The sequence below is a fragment of the Rhinatrema bivittatum genome, chromosome 15, assembly GCF_901001135.1.
Source record: "Rhinatrema bivittatum chromosome 15, aRhiBiv1.1, whole genome shotgun sequence".
Lineage (NCBI taxonomy): Eukaryota > Metazoa > Chordata > Amphibia > Gymnophiona > Rhinatrematidae > Rhinatrema > Rhinatrema bivittatum.
Genome location: NC_042629.1, coordinates 47,402,277 through 47,421,929, shown reverse-complemented (window position 1 = coordinate 47,421,929; position 19,653 = coordinate 47,402,277). Strand labels below are relative to the sequence as shown.

The following is a 19,653-nucleotide window of genomic DNA, read 5'->3' as shown; positions in this document are numbered from 1 at the left end:
CTGTGCTGATCAGTCCTAGTTTGGAAGTTTTGGAATACACATTTTTGGATAAATAAATATACAGAACAGAGAAAAAGTTGGTCAAAATTTCAACAGTTTTAGTATCTGTATCGACTGTTGCAACCAGCTGTACAAACACTCCCATCTCTTCAACAATGGGGAAAAAAAGCTGTACAGGGTAGCTTTAATAGAGAAACCAGTACATATTGCACAGTCGATAGCTACTAGACAGTTTGTGGTAAATTTCTTGAGCTTGCTGCTAAGTAAATATCTGAATGTACAGTGTTTTCTATAATCTGTTATCACCTGCAACCTAAAAGTTATTTAAAATATACCTATCTTATTTTTGTGTATCAACTATATAACAGTTTGTTTTAAAGTATCTTATAAAATGATATGATTCAAATGTTGTGTTTGCATAGTAACTGTATCTGACTGATGCCTTTATATCCATTCAGGAGGTGCAGGGCCATCTGTGTACCAACCTGGTGAGAAAAGTGCCTTTGTTCCAGGACTGTGACGTGAACTTTGTGAATGCAGTGATAGCTGGTCTCCATTATGAATTGTTTCTGCCAGACGATGTTATCTGCCAGGAGGGGTGCTTTGGGGACAGGATGTACTTCATTGAATACGGAAAGGTCATGGTGGAGACAAAATACTTTAAGAAACAACTGATGGATGGAGATTATTTTGGAGGTTTCTTTCTTTATCCATCTCGCAGGGTATTTAGTAGTTGTAGTAGTAGTAAAAACATCTGCAGTGAGCAGCATGTAAGATTCTCCTGTTGAATACTTGCATACCTACTATGTGAACCAAAATCTGTTTTCATTCACAGTTCTCTAAAGATCAGCATACTAAATAGCCACACTGATGGGTCATGTGACTTTGTGTGCCAGAGTTAGAAGGGCTTCTTCCAAGCTTTTGAACCTTCAAGACGTTTTTGTGCCCAAGTGGCAGTGTGACCACTGAAAACCATCACTGCCTTTTGGCTGAGGAGCCTTCTATAAGACCTTCATCTGTACGGCAATTCTTTATCTGTAGCACCTCAAAGACCATGTGGCAAGAACATGAAAGTTCATCTTGACCTAGGGATAAGCCTCTTCAACTCTCTATGCGAGATTGATGGTCATGTTACTCATCAGTGTGTTTCTGTTCAGGTGTTATCTTCAGAGAAACATTACAGGTAAGTAATTACCCTGTTTTTTTGCATAGTTCGTTTGTTTGTTTTACGTTCTGTTTATCAATCTTAAGCAAAGTTGCCATGTTAGCAATCATGTCAATATATTTGGATTCTTTACAGATTGTGATAGTTTGTGTTAGACCAACATAAGAATTACTCACGGACGATGTATATGAGGTTTAGCAACCACATTGGTCACTACCACATGATTGGTCCATTACACCTATAATGTAATTTGTGATTTTTTTTTTTTTAAAGCAGCAACTGAAAATTAATATTTTTGATACATGTATGAGTTCTTATGTTGGTTTCTTGCCATGCTTTTGTGTCAATATTTAATATTTTAATAATCTTTTACTATCTGTATCATTATGGCTACAATTGTATCATGGTATATTTTGAAGGCCACTTTGGGGGGGGGTGTCAAATTGTAGGCAATATCTTTATTGGACTAACTTAATACATCTGTGACTAGCTTTCAAGAGAGCTTCTCCATTCAGTGAAAAGAACAGCACAGTTATGTTGGGTTTAAATAGTAGAGAGTCATCTAGGTCTGTCATTACAGTTTAATAAAGGGAAAGGAGTACCCGAGTTGAATGGGACATCATAACTTTACAGCTGAAAGGACCTATATATGCTAATGAGAGTCAATGTGCTTAAAGTATGTGTGTTTATTTCAAATTGTTTGATCATCCTAACTTCAAATCTTCTCCACTCTGCTATGCACTCCTAAAGTTTTTTCTTTTGTTGTAGGTCTTTTAAGTACCCTGCTGTTAAGTTGGTGTTAAGGTAGTGCTATTCCTTTGAAAAGTTTTCACTTTCTGAGCTGTCATTCTGTTTTATTCTGGAATGGTCTTAATGTTTTTACTTGTTTCACCAGTGTAGCATCCTTCACATTTTTCCCTGGGGGTGTGCTCAGTCTCCATCTGCTGGTAGAGGTGCATATCCCACTTGTTGGGATTGACCTGCGCTTACTAGAGGAAAGGAAATTATCAGGTAAATAGTAACTTCTCCATTTTGTATATCGAAGTGGGTAACACAGCAACCTTTGCTTAAAATTGGAAAATAGAATGTAAAACAAAAAAATGTAACTATGAAAATTTTCTTCAATTCTTAATTCTTCAGTGGTAATTTTTTTAAAAATAATTAAATGATGGTTCATTTATTTTAGGAAATGCATCAAAAGGGGAGATAAGACTAGAAGATGGAAAAACATTTCAAGCTAAAAATGAGTACAGAACTTAAGAGGAATCATGCACAGTGTCTGAAGCTACCAAAAATTCCTCAAGTCAATAAAGTGCAGATTATATTCTTAAAAATGTTCATTTCAATAGGGTCCTGTTAACTGGGTTTTTTTTGTCTACTTCTGTAAATCTGGCTGCAGTTGCTACTTTGCTTTCTACTAAACTAAAATGGATAAAAGGAATTAGGGGTTTTAAATATGTTCTTACTTTTACTTTGCATTGAGCGATGGTGTGAAAACACCCTGCACTATCTTAGTAAGAGGCATCTTGCTACTAATTCTAACCACAGTTTCCAGAAACGTATCACCATTTGTTTTATTTTTTGTACTATCAGCTTAATTGGCATTTTTAATGTAATATGTTGTACAGTGTTCTGTCAAACGGCATTAGGGCCCAGGAGTTTTGATTATGCTAACTGATAGTTCTATCACAGCGATTCATGACAGATTAGCAATTCACATGTCTTTCCAGAGATTGCTGTGCTGAGGAAGGGTTTTCGTGTTGCGACTGTAAAAGCCCTGACTCTCTGCAGCCTGTATTCATTATCTGCCGAGACCTTTCAGGAGGTGTTTCAGGCCTACCCTGAGATGGGAGAAAAGGTAGTGAATGTTGCTCAGAAATACCTGGAACAACTGCAAGGTGAGGATCGGCCTCATTTCTTTTTAATAGCAGAGTTTTTATATTTGAAACGTCGCACTTAGTATTTCTGAAGTTTACTTTTTTGGTGGGAGCGGGAGGGGTGCATTATCAAAATCCATTTTGTTGACTTCCCGGGAGGATTAATGTAATCACAAAAAAATCAAACTATTAAATGTCTTTATCTTGCTGGTAGTACTTTTTTATAGCTTAGTTTCATATAGGGAAAGTAGCTTTATAAGTTTGCTGTGTCTGTCCCCCCTACGCCTATTAACTTTTCAACTATTAGTTCATTTTCATTTTTGTTTATGCCACAGACAGAGGACCACTTGACCCTGACGCACACTCTGTGACCCAATACTTAGAATCTATTTTATTTCCTGTAGGGAGTGAGTTCAGTTAAAATCTTTGAGAAGTCAGACTACACTGACGCAGTGGAGCATAAGCTTACTGTGTTTGACCCAGCAGTTTTCTTTTGTTTCTTTGGGCTTCCAGTTCAATTGGACCTCACCTGTTTTTGGCTACTGTGCCCTGAGCCTTCATTCATAATTACATGGGGGGGTTTTCTCATCTTTTGTTCTATTTCTTCTTATTTCAACCCAGCTACCTCAGTGATGGTCCTTGGCCAGAGGTAAAAAAATGCAGCTATCTCCGGAACCCAGCTAACATGGGCCCTTAGATATCAATGATGGCAGAGGCTCCCTGCCTCCATAACAATCCCCGGTGAACTCAAGGAGCACATGTCCAGCCTGGGAATCGATCCAAATCCTTAGCATGGCAATGCCAGCACGTGCCACTACGTCAATTCATCACTGAGCATTTTTAAAGCTGTCTTGCCATTGTTTACTGCCTGTGGTCACCAGCTGACTCCATTTCTTTTCTTGTTTTCCATAGGAAAAATTCCCTCTAATATAGCATAATAGATGATCCATAAGTCTTACCTTAGAGGGCTTTTGGTGCAGATCCACAACATGCTGGTATCCTTTCTCTGGACCTTCTCTGTTCTATGTTCTTCTGGAGGTACAGTCTAAGTAAGATTTCACCAACAACTTCTACAATGGCATAATCTTTTTTTTTTTCTACTAGATATTCTTTTCCCTATTTTCCATAACATCTGTGGTCATTGTCTTGTTATAGTTTCACTCCCTTGAAATCATTGTTTTATAATCATCCTGAGGTCTCTTTCCTGCTCTGTGGCCATCAGTATCTCGCCTCTCGTTATGCACCACTCCATGGGATATCTGCACCCCAAAGCAGACTATCAAGCAGTCAACCACTCTTCGAGCGATTGCTTCTCAGGCTGTAGACTTCCTCAGACATGTCCACTCTGTTGCAGATCATAGTGTCATCGCAAGAAGACAAACGTTTCGTTCTATCCCCTATGCAACATTGCTTTCAAGAACTATGTTTATGAATAGCATATGCATCAGCTTCAGGATGTAACATCCAGTGGGGCCAAATCTGTCATTGCCACTGTAAACCCTTTGTTAGAACAGCAGATTCTAGAAGAATAAGTAGATATATTACATGCAAATTTCTATATCAGAGGAGGAAACGAGACACCATGAAATGTTCACACATCTTGGTTTTGGGTTGTTTTTTTTAATATATTGTTTTTTTTAATTGTTTTTTTGGCAGTCCTCCATTGATATTTAGTTGTTGTCTTACATTTACCTCCTGTGGACAGAGCAGCCAGAAACTACGTTATGTTATCTGTAACTTTTTTTTCTTTTGTGTTTTATGTTTTCACCGTGACCAGAGCTGTGGCTTTCACAAGCTTTGGGTCCTCCGCCTCCCCATGCACACACACACTCAGGCTTTGAACTAGGTACAGGTCCGGCTCTGATTGGGTTTATTCAGCTCCTACTCCTTGGCCAGTCTGCCTTGTCCAGTAGAATAACTTAAAATTGTAGCTCTTCTATCCAGTTGTGTCAGTTTTTCTTAATCATTCTATACCTACATTTCTCTAGATGCTACTAATGTCTCAGATCTAGGTGTACACTAAGCTCCTATACCAGTGGTGGCCAATTCCTGTCCTTGAGAGTCAAAAACGGGTCTGATTTTCAGGATATCCACAATGGATAGGCATGAGAGTGATCTGCATTGTATTCAAATCTATCTCATGCCTATTCATTGTAGAGATGCTTAAAACCTGGCCTGTTTGTGGTTCTTGGACCAGAGTTTGCCACACCTGTCCTATTCTAATTTTAGCAGGTATAAAGTGGGGCTTGCATCTAGATCAAAATGAGTCAGCCCCCTGAAAGTGTCACTGTTGCACTCTTGATGTTTCCTGATGTGCACATTTCATTTTTGCATTAAACAAATATCGCACACTGATCTTGGATTGTTTGTGCTGTGCATGTTAATGTAATATGGCAATCTAGTCAAGATCAAATTTCTGTCTGATTTTTATATTTATCCCCAGCCCTTATATGAATATCGCCAAGAGATCAAAAACTTACTAATGAGCTACCTAAACAATTAAACTTGAGCACACTCTGTACCTTACAGGTGATCCTAGAACACAAGGTGTTCTTTACACTGTCGTTCCTTTACTTGCCATATGAACACTTCTGCTACCTGGGATTTTTATACTCCTTTGTCCCCTTCCCCTATTATAGACCAGCTATTGCAGTGGTGGTCCTTGGGCAGAGAGCACGATTACTTCCATAAATGGTTACGTGCATGCCTGAAATCTGACCACTAAGTGTTGCCATTATGCAATGGCAGAAGCTTCATTCATGGGCTGTGAATGCTGCCTCCACTGCATCTCCAGCACCTTCCTGTGCAAGCTGCAGAAACTGGGCTTGGGAATTTAGCTCTCCTGCTTGAAAGGAGAACCAAGAGCTAAACATGGCAGGGATATTTTTGCCGACATTTCTTTTCCAGTTTACACTTCCTTTTCATCCAGGCAAGCCAGTCCACACCAGTGTATTGTGCACTCCAACCAGCAGGTGGAGACAAGAACAAAGACTCGCTGATGTCGCCATCATATAGCTCTGCTCAGACACCAGCCAGTTTTTCTACATTTCCAGCAGATGGTGGACATGTGGCTCTTGGCCTGCCTGGATTGAACAGGCCATTTTGACCTCCTGTGGTGAAAGCAGTAGTGTCTGAGAACCAATATCAGGAGACAAGCAAAAAAAAAAAAAAAGGTACAGGAGTGAGGTGAAGGCTGCGGCCCTAGCCGCCCTCTGGGCAGCAGAAGAGATCTGGTAGGGTAAGGAGGCCTTGGACTCAACCCTGCTGCATTGTCCTCTTCTCTGTCTGGTCCTGCTTTCTTACCTCTGCTCTCTCCCTGCCTTTCTTTCTTATTTTGCCGGTTCTGTTTGTGGAAAGTTTATTTAAAAAAAAAAAAAAAGCATGCACGTCAAGCAGTGCTGGGAGCGGGTGCAGACCGAGCAGCAGATAGCTGCGATTGCAGCCATGCAATTCAGGAGGACTGCGGAGCTAATTTTAGAACCAGCAAAATTTCAGTGGCAAAGCCACAGGTGGCAGGCGCCGTTTTGATTGGCAGGAATTCTGAGGCACGTGGTGGGATGCCTTTGCTCAGCTTTTAGAGAAAGAGTGTGACATAGCATCAGGGGAGCAGCGCGGAAAGAAGCTTTGCATCTGCTTAGGATGCCATATGAGGCTCCTTAGTCCCAGGAGGTCCCTCTGTGTGTGATAAGTGTGTGGAGGCCCAGGGGGATGTCTCTACAGGGAAGTTTGTCCCTTCAGGGACCTCAGAGGCTCCTGCTTTACAGGCAGAGGTGGTGGCAGCGACTCCTACCAGAGCAGCTGAGGAGTCTTCCTCACCTTCTTCCTGCCAATCTCATCGGGAATGGGCTCAGAGGGTTTTGCCTACCCTGGGGATGGATCTTTCTGCCATCTTGTGGGTGGAATTTGAGTCTCTAGGCATTTTGTCAGGAGCAAGGAGCTCCCTGGGAAGAGGTTAGGGATTGCCTGCTTCAAAAAACTCCCTCCTTAGGACCTAGAAAGCATTCCAGGGAGTCCTTATCTCCTTCCAAGAGGAAGAAGAGGCAGATGGAGGGAAAAGAAAGTGAGGACAGGGATCCTTCAGGAGACTCAGATGGGGAGTCAGAATCTTTTGGGGGGGGGGATCCCGACAATCCATTATTGGAAGAGGGGGAGATTCCCCCAGATGTGAGCATCATAGAACTATGCTGCGACTTTTTTTCCACAGGGACAAGATGTCCGGTTTAATTTTACAGACCTTGAAAGCCCTTGGAAGTGAGGAGATCTTGCCGGCAATGGCCAAAGATCCGAAGTGGAATCCTATATTGATCAGCTTGTGCAAGGCATCCTGGTTTTTTCCTATGCATAAGGCTGTCCAGGAGCTGATAGATTTGGAATGGAGCGCACCTGAGGCTAATTTTAAAGGTCGCTCCATAGCAGGATTGTATCCTATGGACCATAAAGCGAGAGAGCAACTCTGGTTTCCTAAAGTGTACGCATTAGTCTGTGCTGTGATGAAGCGGACCACCATTCTGGTGGAATGAAGTGCAGTTTTAAAAGACGCTTAAGATCAGGAAGATTGAGGCTATTTTGAAGTAGGTCTTTAAAGCGATGGCCATGAATTTCCACTTGCTGTTATATGGTGGCCAGGGCCGGGTTACAGCTAGCCCAGGAGGTCCAGGAAGCTCTGGGAGAGAATGGCGCATACCTGAAGCCGGGAGCTGTCTTCCTTGCGGATGATGGCTATGATTTGTTGTGCACGGTGGCTTGAGGGGGGTGGCTTTTGTGATTGCAGCCTGAAGACTCCTGTGGATATGGAACTGGTCTGCTGATACTATTTCAAATTCAAACCTTACAAAGTTACCTTTTAAGGGGCGTTTGTTGTTTGGTGAGGAGTTAGAGAAGATGGTGGATCGATGGGGAGAGTTGAAATTTCCTCTGTTGCTGGTGGATAAGAAGTAGTCTCCCCGGTTTTCTCAAGCCAAAGGGCAATTTTGGAGCTCTCAGCGATTTTGCTCCTCCAGAGATTCGAGTAGTCAGAGGTCTCAGACATTTGGGAGATCTCTGTCCTTTCGGCCGAGGAAGCCAGCAAAGGTGGCGCCTCCAGAATCTTGCGTTCCTCCTGATGAAGTTTTGGGGGTCCAACCTCCAGTGCCAGAGATAAGCAGTTGTCTGTCTAAATTTTATCGGAGATGGACCCACATCACTTCCAACCAGTGGGTTTTGGAAGTGGTGCGCAATAGATTCCGGAAAGCCTCTTCCGAGACAAGTCAGTGCAGTTGACCTGGGCTCAGGCAGTTTCCTGGGTAGAATTGCGTTTGCTTTCTCCAGCAGAGATTTGAGAGCAGTGACATGGTCTTCTTTGCATACATTTGCCATGTATTATCGACTGGATGTGGCGGTGTGGGAGGATTCTGCCTTTACTAGGACAGTGATGCTTCCAGCTGCCTCCCATCCTTTGAGAGAATAGCTTTGATACATCCCACTGGTGTGGACTGGCTTGCCTGAATGAAGAGGAAGGTGAAATTGCTTCGTACCCGATAATTTTCTTTCCTCAAAGTAAGACGAGCCAGACTACCTGCCTTGAGGAGGCAGACTTTCTTCTGTATTGCTAGTTCCCTGTACGTACCTGGATCAGTCCAGACAGTGGGTTATGTCCCCAATCCAGCAGATGGAGTCAGCACAAGCTTTGAGGGGGCGTATCCATATATACTACTACCCCCTCTGCAGGAGTTCAGTATCTTCTGACTCCAGCAGATGCGAGTAGGGGAATCAGGCTTCCCCTCCTTTTCCTTCACTTTCTTGCTTGATTATGGCTTGTTGTTGTCTTTTTCTGTGGATCAAGTTTGTATCAAGTTTGTATTAAGTTTAAAAAAAAAAAAAAAAAGGCAGAGTTCTTTCAACTTCTGGGGCGTGGCTTATCTTCCTTGTCTCTTCTCTGCGGCCTTGCTGTTTATTTCTCGTTGCAGCCAGGGGTAAGTTTGTTTTTCCTTTGTAGTTTTTTCCTTTACAGCTCAGCCCCCGGTGCCCGCGAAAGCCGGTGGAGCCGGCCTCTTTGCTCTTTACTCCCTCACCCGCGGCCATTTTACAGCTCCTCATGGGCTGCTGAGCCATTTAGGGAAAGATGTCTGGGGCGGGTCGTGTGGCCAGGAAGGCCCCCCCCCGCGGCACCCTCCTCTATTTTCAGACAACGGGCAGTGCGGGCCGACCGGGCCCCCCCGCAGCGGCGCCTTTGTGCGCGTGGCCCCCCCCGTGGCTTTTTCTTTTCTCCTGCAGCGATCCCGATGCCGCGGCCGTCCCGCTGTGCGGCCTGCGGAGACCCGGGGTCCCGGATTTCCCGGGAGGGCATCTGTGCACGATGCCTTCCCGGGGGGGAAGGTACCTCACAGTCCCTGACTGATTTCTCTTTTTTGCCCGGGCGGTGCGGGCCGGCCACTCCGCCATTTTTGGCGGGAACGGCGGCCATTTTACATTCTGAGCGCCCTGAGGCGCAGGCCACGAGGGGGCACTGATCCCTGGAGGCCACGAGGGAGAACGGATCCCTGGAGGACTCTACCAGCGGGGGTGTTCCCCCGATTTTGGTGCAGGAACCAAGCACCCAGAGCCAGGGAGCAGGAACCACGCCGCCCCCGAAGCGCACCCGAGCAGGCCGGGGTTCTCTCCGGAGTTTATCCTGCTCATGCATACCGCTTATCTGCAGGGGCTGGAAGCACCTGTGGGACCCCCCCCCTCCTAAGATCCCTCGGATGTCGCCCTCGACGCCGGCCCCCCCCGACCCTCCGGGAGTGGGGGCCTCCCGCCTTCCTACCCGGGTCCGATCCACGCCCGCGGCAGTGGGCGCGGTGCCAGACCCAGCGGGACATGGACTTGACCTCCCGGACGGGGGACAAGGGGACGGCACACAGGAGGGGGATGATCCGCGTACCCTACGCCTCTTCCAGAGGGAAGAGCTGGACGACCTCATCCCGCAGATCATCCAAGAATTAGATTTGGATCCGCCACCAGACCCGCCTGCCCCAGTAGCTCCCGCTGTCATCACTTCTTCAAGGAAGGGAGATCCTGTCCTGGCGGCACTCCGGCCGAGGGCTCGGGCTTTTCCCATTCATGACTCGTTTTTACAACTTCTCACCAGGGAATGGGACACCCCGGAGGCCTCCCTGAAGAGCAGCCGGGCTATGGAAAAGCTGTACCCGCTCCCCGAAGATTTTCTGGACCTCATCAAGGTCCCAAAGGTGGACTCCGCAGTGTCGGCGGTCACGAAGAGGACGACTATCCCAGTGACGGGAGGTGCGGCGTTGCGGGACACACAGGATCGTAAGTTGGAAGTTTTCCTTAAGCGGGTTTTCGAGGTCTCCGCTCTGGGTATGCGGGCGGTGATGTGCAGTTCGCTTGCCCAGCGGGCTAGTCTCCTTTGGGTGCAACAACTCCTCACGTCTCAGAACCTGCCGTCCGATGAGGCTGCCCAGGCAGATCGGCTAGAAGCCGCAGTGGCGTATGGGGCGGACGCCTCGTACGACCTTTTTCGGCTCCTCACAAGATCCATGGTTTCGGTAGTGGCAGCATGACGACTACTGTGGCTACGCAATTGGGCGTCTGATACGTCCTCTAAGTCCAGTCTGGGCTCTCTTCCCTTCAGGGGCAAGTTCCTCTTCGGGGAGGATTTGGACCAGATCATCAAGTCCCTGGGGGAGAACGCTGTTCATCGGCTGCCGGAGGATAGGTTTCGACCATCCAGAGCGTTTTCTTCTTCTCGGACCAGGACCAGAGCCAGAGCGCAACGGCGCTACAGGGGCTACAGACAGACGGGCTCCCGGCCATCCGCCCCCAGGTCTCAGCCCTGGTTGCGCGCCTTCCGCGGGCATCGGCCCGCACGCACTACTCCCGGAACCGGGAACCCCTATACCAAGTCTTCACAATGATGCCAGTCTCGCCCACTCCCCTGTCCCCAGGATTGGGGACCGACTAACGTATTTCTAAGCGGAGTGGGCACGGATCACCTCGGACCAGTGGGTCCTGGATACCATAAAACACGGCTACGCATTGGAATTTGTCCGCCCCCCGCAGGGAAGGTTCATCTTTTCCCCCTGTGGCTCGGACCTCAAGAGAGGAGCGGTGCAGCTGACTCTGGACAGACTCCGGGAGATAGGCGCTATTGCGCCCGTGCCCTTTGGAGAGGTGGGCTCGGGCCACTATTCCATCTATTTCGTCGTACCAAAGAAGGACGGTTCCTTCCGGCCTATCCTAGTCCTCAAGGAAGTCAACAAATCCCTTCGAGTCGTTCGGTTCCGCATGGAAACGCTCCGGTCAGTGATTGCGGCGGTGCATCGGGGGGAGTTCCTCGCCTCCCTGGACTTAACGGAGGCCTACCTGCACATTCCCATCCGCCCGGACCACCACAGTTTCCTTCGTTTCAAAATTCTGGACCAGCATTTTCAGTTCACGGCTCTCGCGTTTGGATTGGCGCCGGCGCTGCACACTTTCACCAAGATCATGGTAGTTGTGGCGGCAGCTCTCCGGAAGGAGGGCATCCTGGTTCATCCTTATCTGGACGATTGGCTCCTCCGGGCGAAGTCATTCGATCATGGACGCTCAGCGGTGACTCGAGTAGTACGGTTTCTACATTCCCTGGGATGGGTAGTGAACTTCTCCAAGAGCTCCCTCATGCCCTCGCAACGCTTGGGTTTTTTTGGGGGGCGACCTTCGACACCCTACTGGGCAAAGTTTTTCTGCGCCAGGACAAAGCTCAATCCTTGCGGGATCACACACGACGGTTCTCTGCGTTACCAGAGCCCACCTCCTGGGACTACCTGCAACTCCTGGGAGTGATGGGGTCCACCATCGACCTTGTACCTTGGGCTTTCGCGCACCTCAGGACCTTACAGTGGGCGCTCTTCTCCCGTTGGAAACCAGTATTGCAGGACTATCAGATGATTCTCCCGCTCCCACAGAATGCCAGGGACAGTCTGGGCTGGTGGTTGGATCCGCCGAACCTGGCCCGTGGCATGTCCCTCGATCTGCCAAATTGGGTGGTGGTGACCACCTATGCCAGTCTAGCAGGCTGGGGTGCAGTCTGCGATCGAAGCGCCACGCAGGGGACGTGGTCCACGGTGGAGGCGAAGTGGTCAATCAACCGTCTGGAAACCAGAGCGGTCCGGCTAGCTCTGCGACATTTCCTCCCGCTTCTTCGGAACCGAGAAGTCAGAATCCTATCGGACAACGCTACCACCGTGGTCTACATCAACCGACAAGGAGGCACGCGCAGCCCGCAGGTCGCGCTCGAGGCGGCGCTGCTGATGCAATGGGCGGAGCGTCATCTCGTCCGGCTAGCGGCCTCGCACGTCGCCGGTGTGGACAACGTCCAGGCGGACTTCCTCAGTCGTCAACTGCTGGACCCGGAGAGTGGTCTCTCTCCGACAAAGCAATGCAACTTCTCGTCCATCGGTGGGGGGCCCCCCACTTGGATCTGATGGCGTCCGCTCTCAACGCCAAGGCTCCACGCTTCTTCAGTCGCCGGAGAGAGCGCGGAGGGAGTGGATGCCCTGGTCCTCCCGTGGCCGCCATATCTTTCTTTTCCACCATGGCCCCTGGTGGGCAGGATGCTCCGCAGAATAGAAAGCCATCAGGGGACCGTGGTTTTCGTCACCCCAGAATGGCCCAGGCGACCCTGGTTTGCGGACCTGCTACAGCTGGTGATCGACAGGCCAATCAGGCTGGGGCACCTCCCCCAGCTCCTACATCAGGGCCTGGTATTTTTCGAGCAGGCAGAATTCTTCTGTCTTGCAGCCTGGCTTTTGAGAGGCGCCGCCTCCGGCGTCGGGGCTACCTGGAGGCAGTAGTATCCACGCTATTGCGGGCACGAAAGACATCGGCCTATGTTCGAGTCTGGAAGGTGTTCGAGCTGTGGTGTACCAGCCAGGCCACGAGACCCGCTAAGGCTTCTGTACCTCAGATCCTTCAGTTTCTACAGGCGGGGGTGGAAAAAGGGCTCACCTATAATTCACTACGGGTTCAGGTGGCCGCCCTTGGTTCGCTGTTGAGCGATGGGGGCTCTCTTCTACAGCATCCTGACATTGCTCGTTTTCTCAAGGGTGTCAAGCATATGCGTCCTCCGTTACGGGACCCTTGTCCCTCCTGGAGTCTTAACCTTGTGCTTTGCTCCCTGTCGGGACCACCGTTCGAGCCGCTGCGCAGCGCAACGATAAAGGATCTCACTCTCAAGACTGTATTTCTTGTGACCATCTGTTCCGCTCGACGCATCTCGGAGATGCAGGCTCTGTTGTGTAGAGAGCCCTATCTCCGTTTCTCCGACTCTGGAGTTTCGCTTCGCACCGTTCCCTCCTTCCTTCCGAAGGTGGTTTCTGCATTCCATGTGAACCAGACGGTGGAGTTGCTGTCCTTCTCTTCCTCAGAGCCGAAGTCTCTCCGTCTCTTGAATGTCAAGCGCACTCTGCGCCTCTATCTGGAGGCTACAAATGAGTTCCGAACCTCTGACCATCTCTTTGTACTCTGGGCCGGTCCTAAGAAGGGGTCTCAGGCCTCGAAGACTACCATTGCCAGATGGCTGAAGGCCGGCATTGCTGCTTCTTACATTGGGGCGGGTCGGACTCCCCCACCCGGAATCGTAGCGCATTCTACACGTTCTCAGGCGGCTTCCTGGGCGGAGGTTCGCTCGGTATCCTCGCAGGAAATTTGTAGGGCAGCCACCTGGAAATCGTTACACACGTTCTCGAGGCACTATCGTCTGCACCTCGCCTCTTCGGTCTCTGGACACTTTGGCGAGCAGGTTCTCCGAGCAGGCCTCGCAGGACCCCACCCGATTTAGGGAAGCTTGGGTACATCCCACTGTCTGGACTGATCCAGGTACGTACAGGGAAAAGAAAATTATTATTTACCTGCTAATTTTCGTTCCTGTAGTACCATGGATCAGTCCAGACGCCCACCGCGTTTGGGTTCTTGATCCTGCTCAGCTCTGCGCTGCTTCTTGCTCGCAGTGTTCTGTGTCTTCACAGTTGTTTCTTTTCGCTGTTTTTCACAGCTCCCTACAAGTTGGTAGGATGTTTGCAGTTACTTGTTGCGGTTACAATTGTTTTCATTATCTGTTTCCACAAACTTGATCCTTCGGGGGTTTCTACTCGGGCTTTGATATACTCGATACTGAACTCCTGCAGAGGGGGTAGTAGTATATATGGATACGCCCCCTCAAAGCTTGTGCTGACTCCATCTGCTGGATTGGGGACATAACCCACTGTCTGGACTGATCCATGGTACTACAGGAACGAAAATTAGCAGGTAAATAATAATTTTCTTATCCTTGTCCAGAAAGGAATGAGGTTCCAGGATCTTTCATGCAGCTGGACTCTCATAAGTTGGGTGAGTTCTGTTTTTCTTCTAAGATATTCTGATTGTCCTAGAGACTATTGTAAGCGGAGCTGAATCCAGTGTTTCTGTTAAAAATAAATAAGTAAATAAATAAAAAGAGCGTCCACAAGGATAAGTTGAATAGTGTTTGTAGAATGCAGTATTATTGTTACTGTTTTGTGGTTAGTGTCCACAGTTTGCTTTTGGAGAAATTCTGGCTGGCTGTTGTCTGAGCAGAGGAAGACGTCAACGAGTCTTTGTTCTCTGTCTCCACCTGCTGGTTGGAGTGCACAACCCACTGGTGTGGTCTGGCTTGCCTTACTTCAAGGAAAGGAAATGATCAGGTAAGAAGTAATTTCATCTTTCTGCTTTTGAAGCTCTGCTATGGATCATAGTCATAACTTAATTTCAGTTGGATCTTCTAGCATTCATGCTTTCCTGCTGCATTTTTATTTTTCAGATTATGAAGAGACAGAGCAGAAGGAAACATCTGCATAAAAAATGTGGAAACATGCTTTGGTGAAGAGGATGCCCCAACTTCAATGTTTCCATGACTGACAATTAGATTGAAGAAGATTCCCTTGCCTTGCCTTGAAAGCTTCAGTTGTTCCTAGCTGTTACAAAACAGCTTTAGAGTTGCAGATTCAAAGTATTCCGTTGCCTTCTGATTTGGCTCTGCTATGAATCAAAATGTAAGGCATTGTATTTTGGGGGTTTTTTATTTAATTTTTTTGTTTACTTTAAAGACCAATCAACTAACTTATTTAAAAGTAGTAGTTATGGGGATCCTTTCCCCAAACTTCCTTCTATATATTTGTTGTAACAGTTACATTTGCTGTAATTCTTCTCTACAGCTAAAAACATGCCTACATGATGTACAGGAGGCTCGTGTGACTTTTAGAAGTTCTGAGCTATGAAAATATTTTTCCTTTAGTTATTTATTCACTTATTGTTGCTTGGTGCACAGTAGACGCACTGAATTAATCTGTTTGGCCAAATTAAATCCAGATTGTAAAATTGAACTGTACTAAACTATTCCAGTAAAATCAGTCTCTTTACCTCAAAGCATTGATTTTACTTTATTTTGTAGCTGTGCCTTTTAGTTTAGCAACTGTATGGCTATATTATATAGTTATATATGGAACCAATAATGTATATGAAGAAGCCTTTCCCAAATGATTTTGCAACTTGTTTGAATCTTTGCATTTTAAGATAGGTGGGACAAAGTAGTAGTAATTATTATGGATGTATCAGTTTTTTTGTGTGACAGTGAGCAAGAAGTAAGCTGTAAGTTTAAAGAAAGACCAAGCACAGTAGTGTGTTAGTCTCAAATCCTTACCTGACTCAGCCAGAATTTTTAGCTTGATCTGCCATAGTTGTAATTTATGGAGTTTCTGTTACTTTATCAGGAACACTGATCAAAACTGCACATTAAAAATTTCTAAAATAGCAATGTCACAACAATTTATTGGGAAAAACCGCACTTATTTCAAAATTATTTGGCAAAGGCATAGAATAAGAAAAAGCCTTTGATAAATAAGGTCCTAAGAAGCAATAAGTATACCTAATCTAAACCTACAGTGTGAGATACATCAACATAAGTTTTTGTAATGGTTAACACACAATATCAAAGTGATTTTGTTTTGGATGTGACTTGTGTTTAAATTCACTTGACAAGCTCTTTCTACTTACAAATTGAGAAATTACTTCTTATCTGATAATTTCCTTTTCTTTAGGATAGACAGATGAATCCAGAACCAGTGGGTTATGTACCTCTACCAGCAGATGGGAGATAGAACAAAGCTGACATCACAGTATATATAACCCTGCAGTGACATCAGCCCACCAGCAAAAGCCAACTGTGGACAGACTAACAAAAACTTGATTAACACCAGATAACCATTCCAGTACTGTCAACAGGAAACACTGAGCTCAAAGAATGTATTAACACTAGTCTAGGGACTGGATTAATACTTACCAGTTACCCCTGGACCACATAGCCATGCAGGAGGACCATAGCACCATCATTCGGCATCCAAGGGCAGGAAGCTGGATTTATCTGTCTATCCCAAAGCAAAGGAAATTATCAGGTAAGTAGCAATTTCTCATTTCTTAGCATCTAGACAGATGAATCCAGAACCAGTGGGATGTACCCAAGCTACTCCCGAATAGGGCGGGAGGCTGCCTGTGGTCCAGTCAAAGCTGCATCCTTCCGGGCCTGCACATTCAGATGATACGTAAAAAAAAGATGTGTAAGGAGGACCACATCGCAGCTCAACAAATGTTGGTGGGAGATAACACTGCCTGAGCCCTAGTGGAATGAAATCTAACCTGATTAGGCAACGGCCGCTCAGCATCCACATATGCGGCTATGTATTCCTTCTTAATCCAGTGAGCTGTTGTAGCCAATGAAACCAACTCACCCTGTTGTCCGACTTTATGCAGATTGCTTGACCCTGCAACCTGTCACCGAACTCCAAGCATGCCACCCGGACTGCCCGACGTCCAGTGATTGATATTCCAAAGAGATTCTTCTGCTCTCCAGTACCCCTGCGCTGTGAGCTCCCCAGCCTTGGAGGCTTTTATCTGTTGTGAGTACTAGCCAGTCCGGGTGAACTTAGGGAACCCCCCTTCCTTAGATGAACCTCTCTTAACCACCACTGCAGTTGAGTGCAAATTTCCGTCAGCAGCTGGAGCCGAATGGAATAGTCTTCAAACTGTGGGCTACGAGACAGTGTGCTGAAGGAACGCATATGCGCCCTTGCCCATGGCACCACCTCCAGGGTCACTGCCTTCAATCTAAGCACTGCAGATAGGACCACACTGTCAGGTGTATTGTATTAGTACATGCACCTGTGCCATCAGCTTCTGAATATAGTCCTCCAGCAGGAACACCCTGCCCTGTTCTGTGTTGAACCAAACACTGAGATAATCTAGCAACTGAAATGGCTGGAGATTAATCTTGGCCAGGTTCACAACCCAACCTAACTCCTGCAACAAAGTGATCACATTATGCGAGACTCAGAGGCTCTCTTCCAGACTCTTGGCCTGAATCAGCCAGTCCAAGTACAGATGTACAAGGATCCCTCCTTTCTCAATTCTGCCGTCACCACTACCATAACCTTGGAAAAAGCTCTGGGCATGGTGGCCAAACCAAAAGGAAGTGCTTGAAAGTGATGATGCCCCAAAACCGCGAAACACAGAAATCGTTGATGCTCTAGTTGAATGGGAATATGCAGGTGTGCCTCAGACAAATACAGAGATGTCAGGAACTCCCCTGACTATACTGCCACTATCATTGAGCACAAGGTTTTCATGCGAAAATGAATCACACGGAAATGACAATTGACTCCTTTGAGATCCAGGGTGGGATAAAATGAGCCCTCCTTCTTGGGCACAATGAAATAAATGGAATATTGGCCAGTATTTTCTTGAGACATGGGAACTGGAACCAGAGCCCACAGGCTGAGGAGTCTTAACAATGTACACTCCATTGGCTGTCTCTTCTGCAGGGAGTTGCAGGGAGACACCATGAACCTGTCCTAAGGAACACTGCAAAACTCCAGTGCATAGCCATCTCATATCACCTCCAGAACCCACTGGTCTAGTGAGCTCGACCCACATATGCAAGGTCATTGCATTTGTCTCAAAGGCCTGCTTAAGGATAGCCTCAATTCTATCCTATGCATCCTTCAGAGCTGCTCCCACTTCAGTGGGAATAGTCGTCCACTTGGTAACTGTACAGACAAACGCATCTACTTTTGGGAAAAATGAAATTGCTCTTTTGTAATCGGATCCAGGGGGTACAGTCCATCCAAGACATGGATTCAGCCCCAGGTACTCCCAGCTTCAGTCTGGGAAATGAGATCCGGTAACTCATCTCTATGAAAGAATCACAATATAGTTCTGTAAGGTTCCAATCCTGGAGAAATCTCCTCAACCTCCAGGGAATAATGATTGGTCTTGTCATCCATGCCATCTGGATCCCTATCGGGAAAATTGGCTCCAGGTGTACTCCGCCACTTACCCACAGCATCAGCCATGCGGGATTTCACCGTCTGTGACTAGATAAGGTTAGCCAGGGCCGAGGACTTCGCCTGAAGAAAAGACAGCAGCCCTTGAAAAAATTCCAGCCAAGAAAAGGCTGAAGGATCCATGCCAATGCGGGGGCAGGTGTCCTGTGCCCACTGAAATACCTTCCTCTGCTGATGAACCAATTAGGGGAGACCCAAGATTAGGCGACCTTTCTGGCAGCTCTTTGTCTATTCCCACACCAGGCTGGGAAGAACCAGGCTTAGTAAAATCAGAGGGGCCTTTAAAGAGCCCTTACTCAAGTTAGAAGGAATGCCAGGCTGAAATGCCCGAATATGACATGCTACACACAGGGCAAGGCACTTAGGTTTCTTCGCTATAGGTGCCATCAGATAAGCACAATACTGTGCCGAAATAAGTGCCTAACTTGAGCTCCGACAAGACGCTCAGAGCATGTGCACATCTGCACAAATGGGTGCCCTGGTGGATGATCCTATGCTCCTAACTAGACGCCGAACTAGGTGCCAGCTAGATGCTCAACTAGATGCAAAACTAAATGCACAACAGGCTGCACGGACGGACACACAAGACACAATCCAATGGCAGTATATGGCGCACAAAAAGCACATGAAGGCGCCGCTGCAGCCTACCATGTGGCGAACCAGCTCAGCCTCTGAGCGGGGTCTAGCCGTAAGGGATGCTCAATCCGCCAGGCTGCCGACCCCTGAACGCCACCGGAGGTGGCAACGGCCGTCAGATCGCTCGCCGAGCATGGAGATCAGGGGAGGCGGGGGGAATCCCTACTCAACTCCCCTTCTCTTCAAATGTTTTGTGTGGTTTTTTTTAAACTTTATCTGAGCTCAGTCCATTCCAGCTGAGTACAAGCACAGTCTCAGGGGGAGAGGGTATATACCTTCACCGCCATGTTCGGTTTCCTGCACCCGCTTGCCTGTTTAAAAACAAACAAAAAAAAACAGCTAAGTCTACGCCTGCTAAAAAGCTGGCTACCGGACCAAGACACTCGTCTGGCAGACCAAGAAAATCACTTCAGGAGTTCTCAACTGAGGGAGGGACCTTAAGGTATCACTACAGGAGAGCGGGGAGAATAATTTCCTCCTTTTCTCCTAAACTTTAAAGCAGTCCCCAGTAGGGAGATGCACACCTATCATCTGCTGGAGACTGAGAATCCTGGCAGGCTGATGTCACTGTAGAAGGAGTATATGTACTGTGGTCAGCTTTGCTGCT

At 47.2% G+C, this 19,653-nt stretch overlaps 1 protein-coding gene across 6 annotated transcripts in view; it reads left to right on the top strand.

Moving 5' to 3' along the window:
- LOC115076737 (potassium/sodium hyperpolarization-activated cyclic nucleotide-gated channel 1-like) overlaps positions 1–15,799 on the top strand; it is a 51,979-nt gene extending 36,180 nt beyond the window's left edge. For 3 of the 6 annotated variants that reach the window (XM_029578552.1, XM_029578553.1, XM_029578551.1), the window contains exons 9-11: positions 459–696; positions 2,896–3,063; positions 14,837–15,799. In XM_029578552.1, coding sequence (XP_029434412.1) covers positions 459–696; positions 2,896–3,063; positions 14,837–14,874 — 444 coding nt within the window. In that variant the 3' untranslated portion in view covers positions 14,875–15,799. Of the gene's footprint in view, positions 1–458; positions 1,184–2,895; positions 3,064–14,836 lie in introns of those variants that run through there. The other 3 variants (XM_029578556.1, XR_003852858.1, XM_029578555.1) reach the window with 3 other exon arrangements.
- The last annotated feature ends 3,854 nt before the right edge of the window (positions 15,800–19,653 follow it).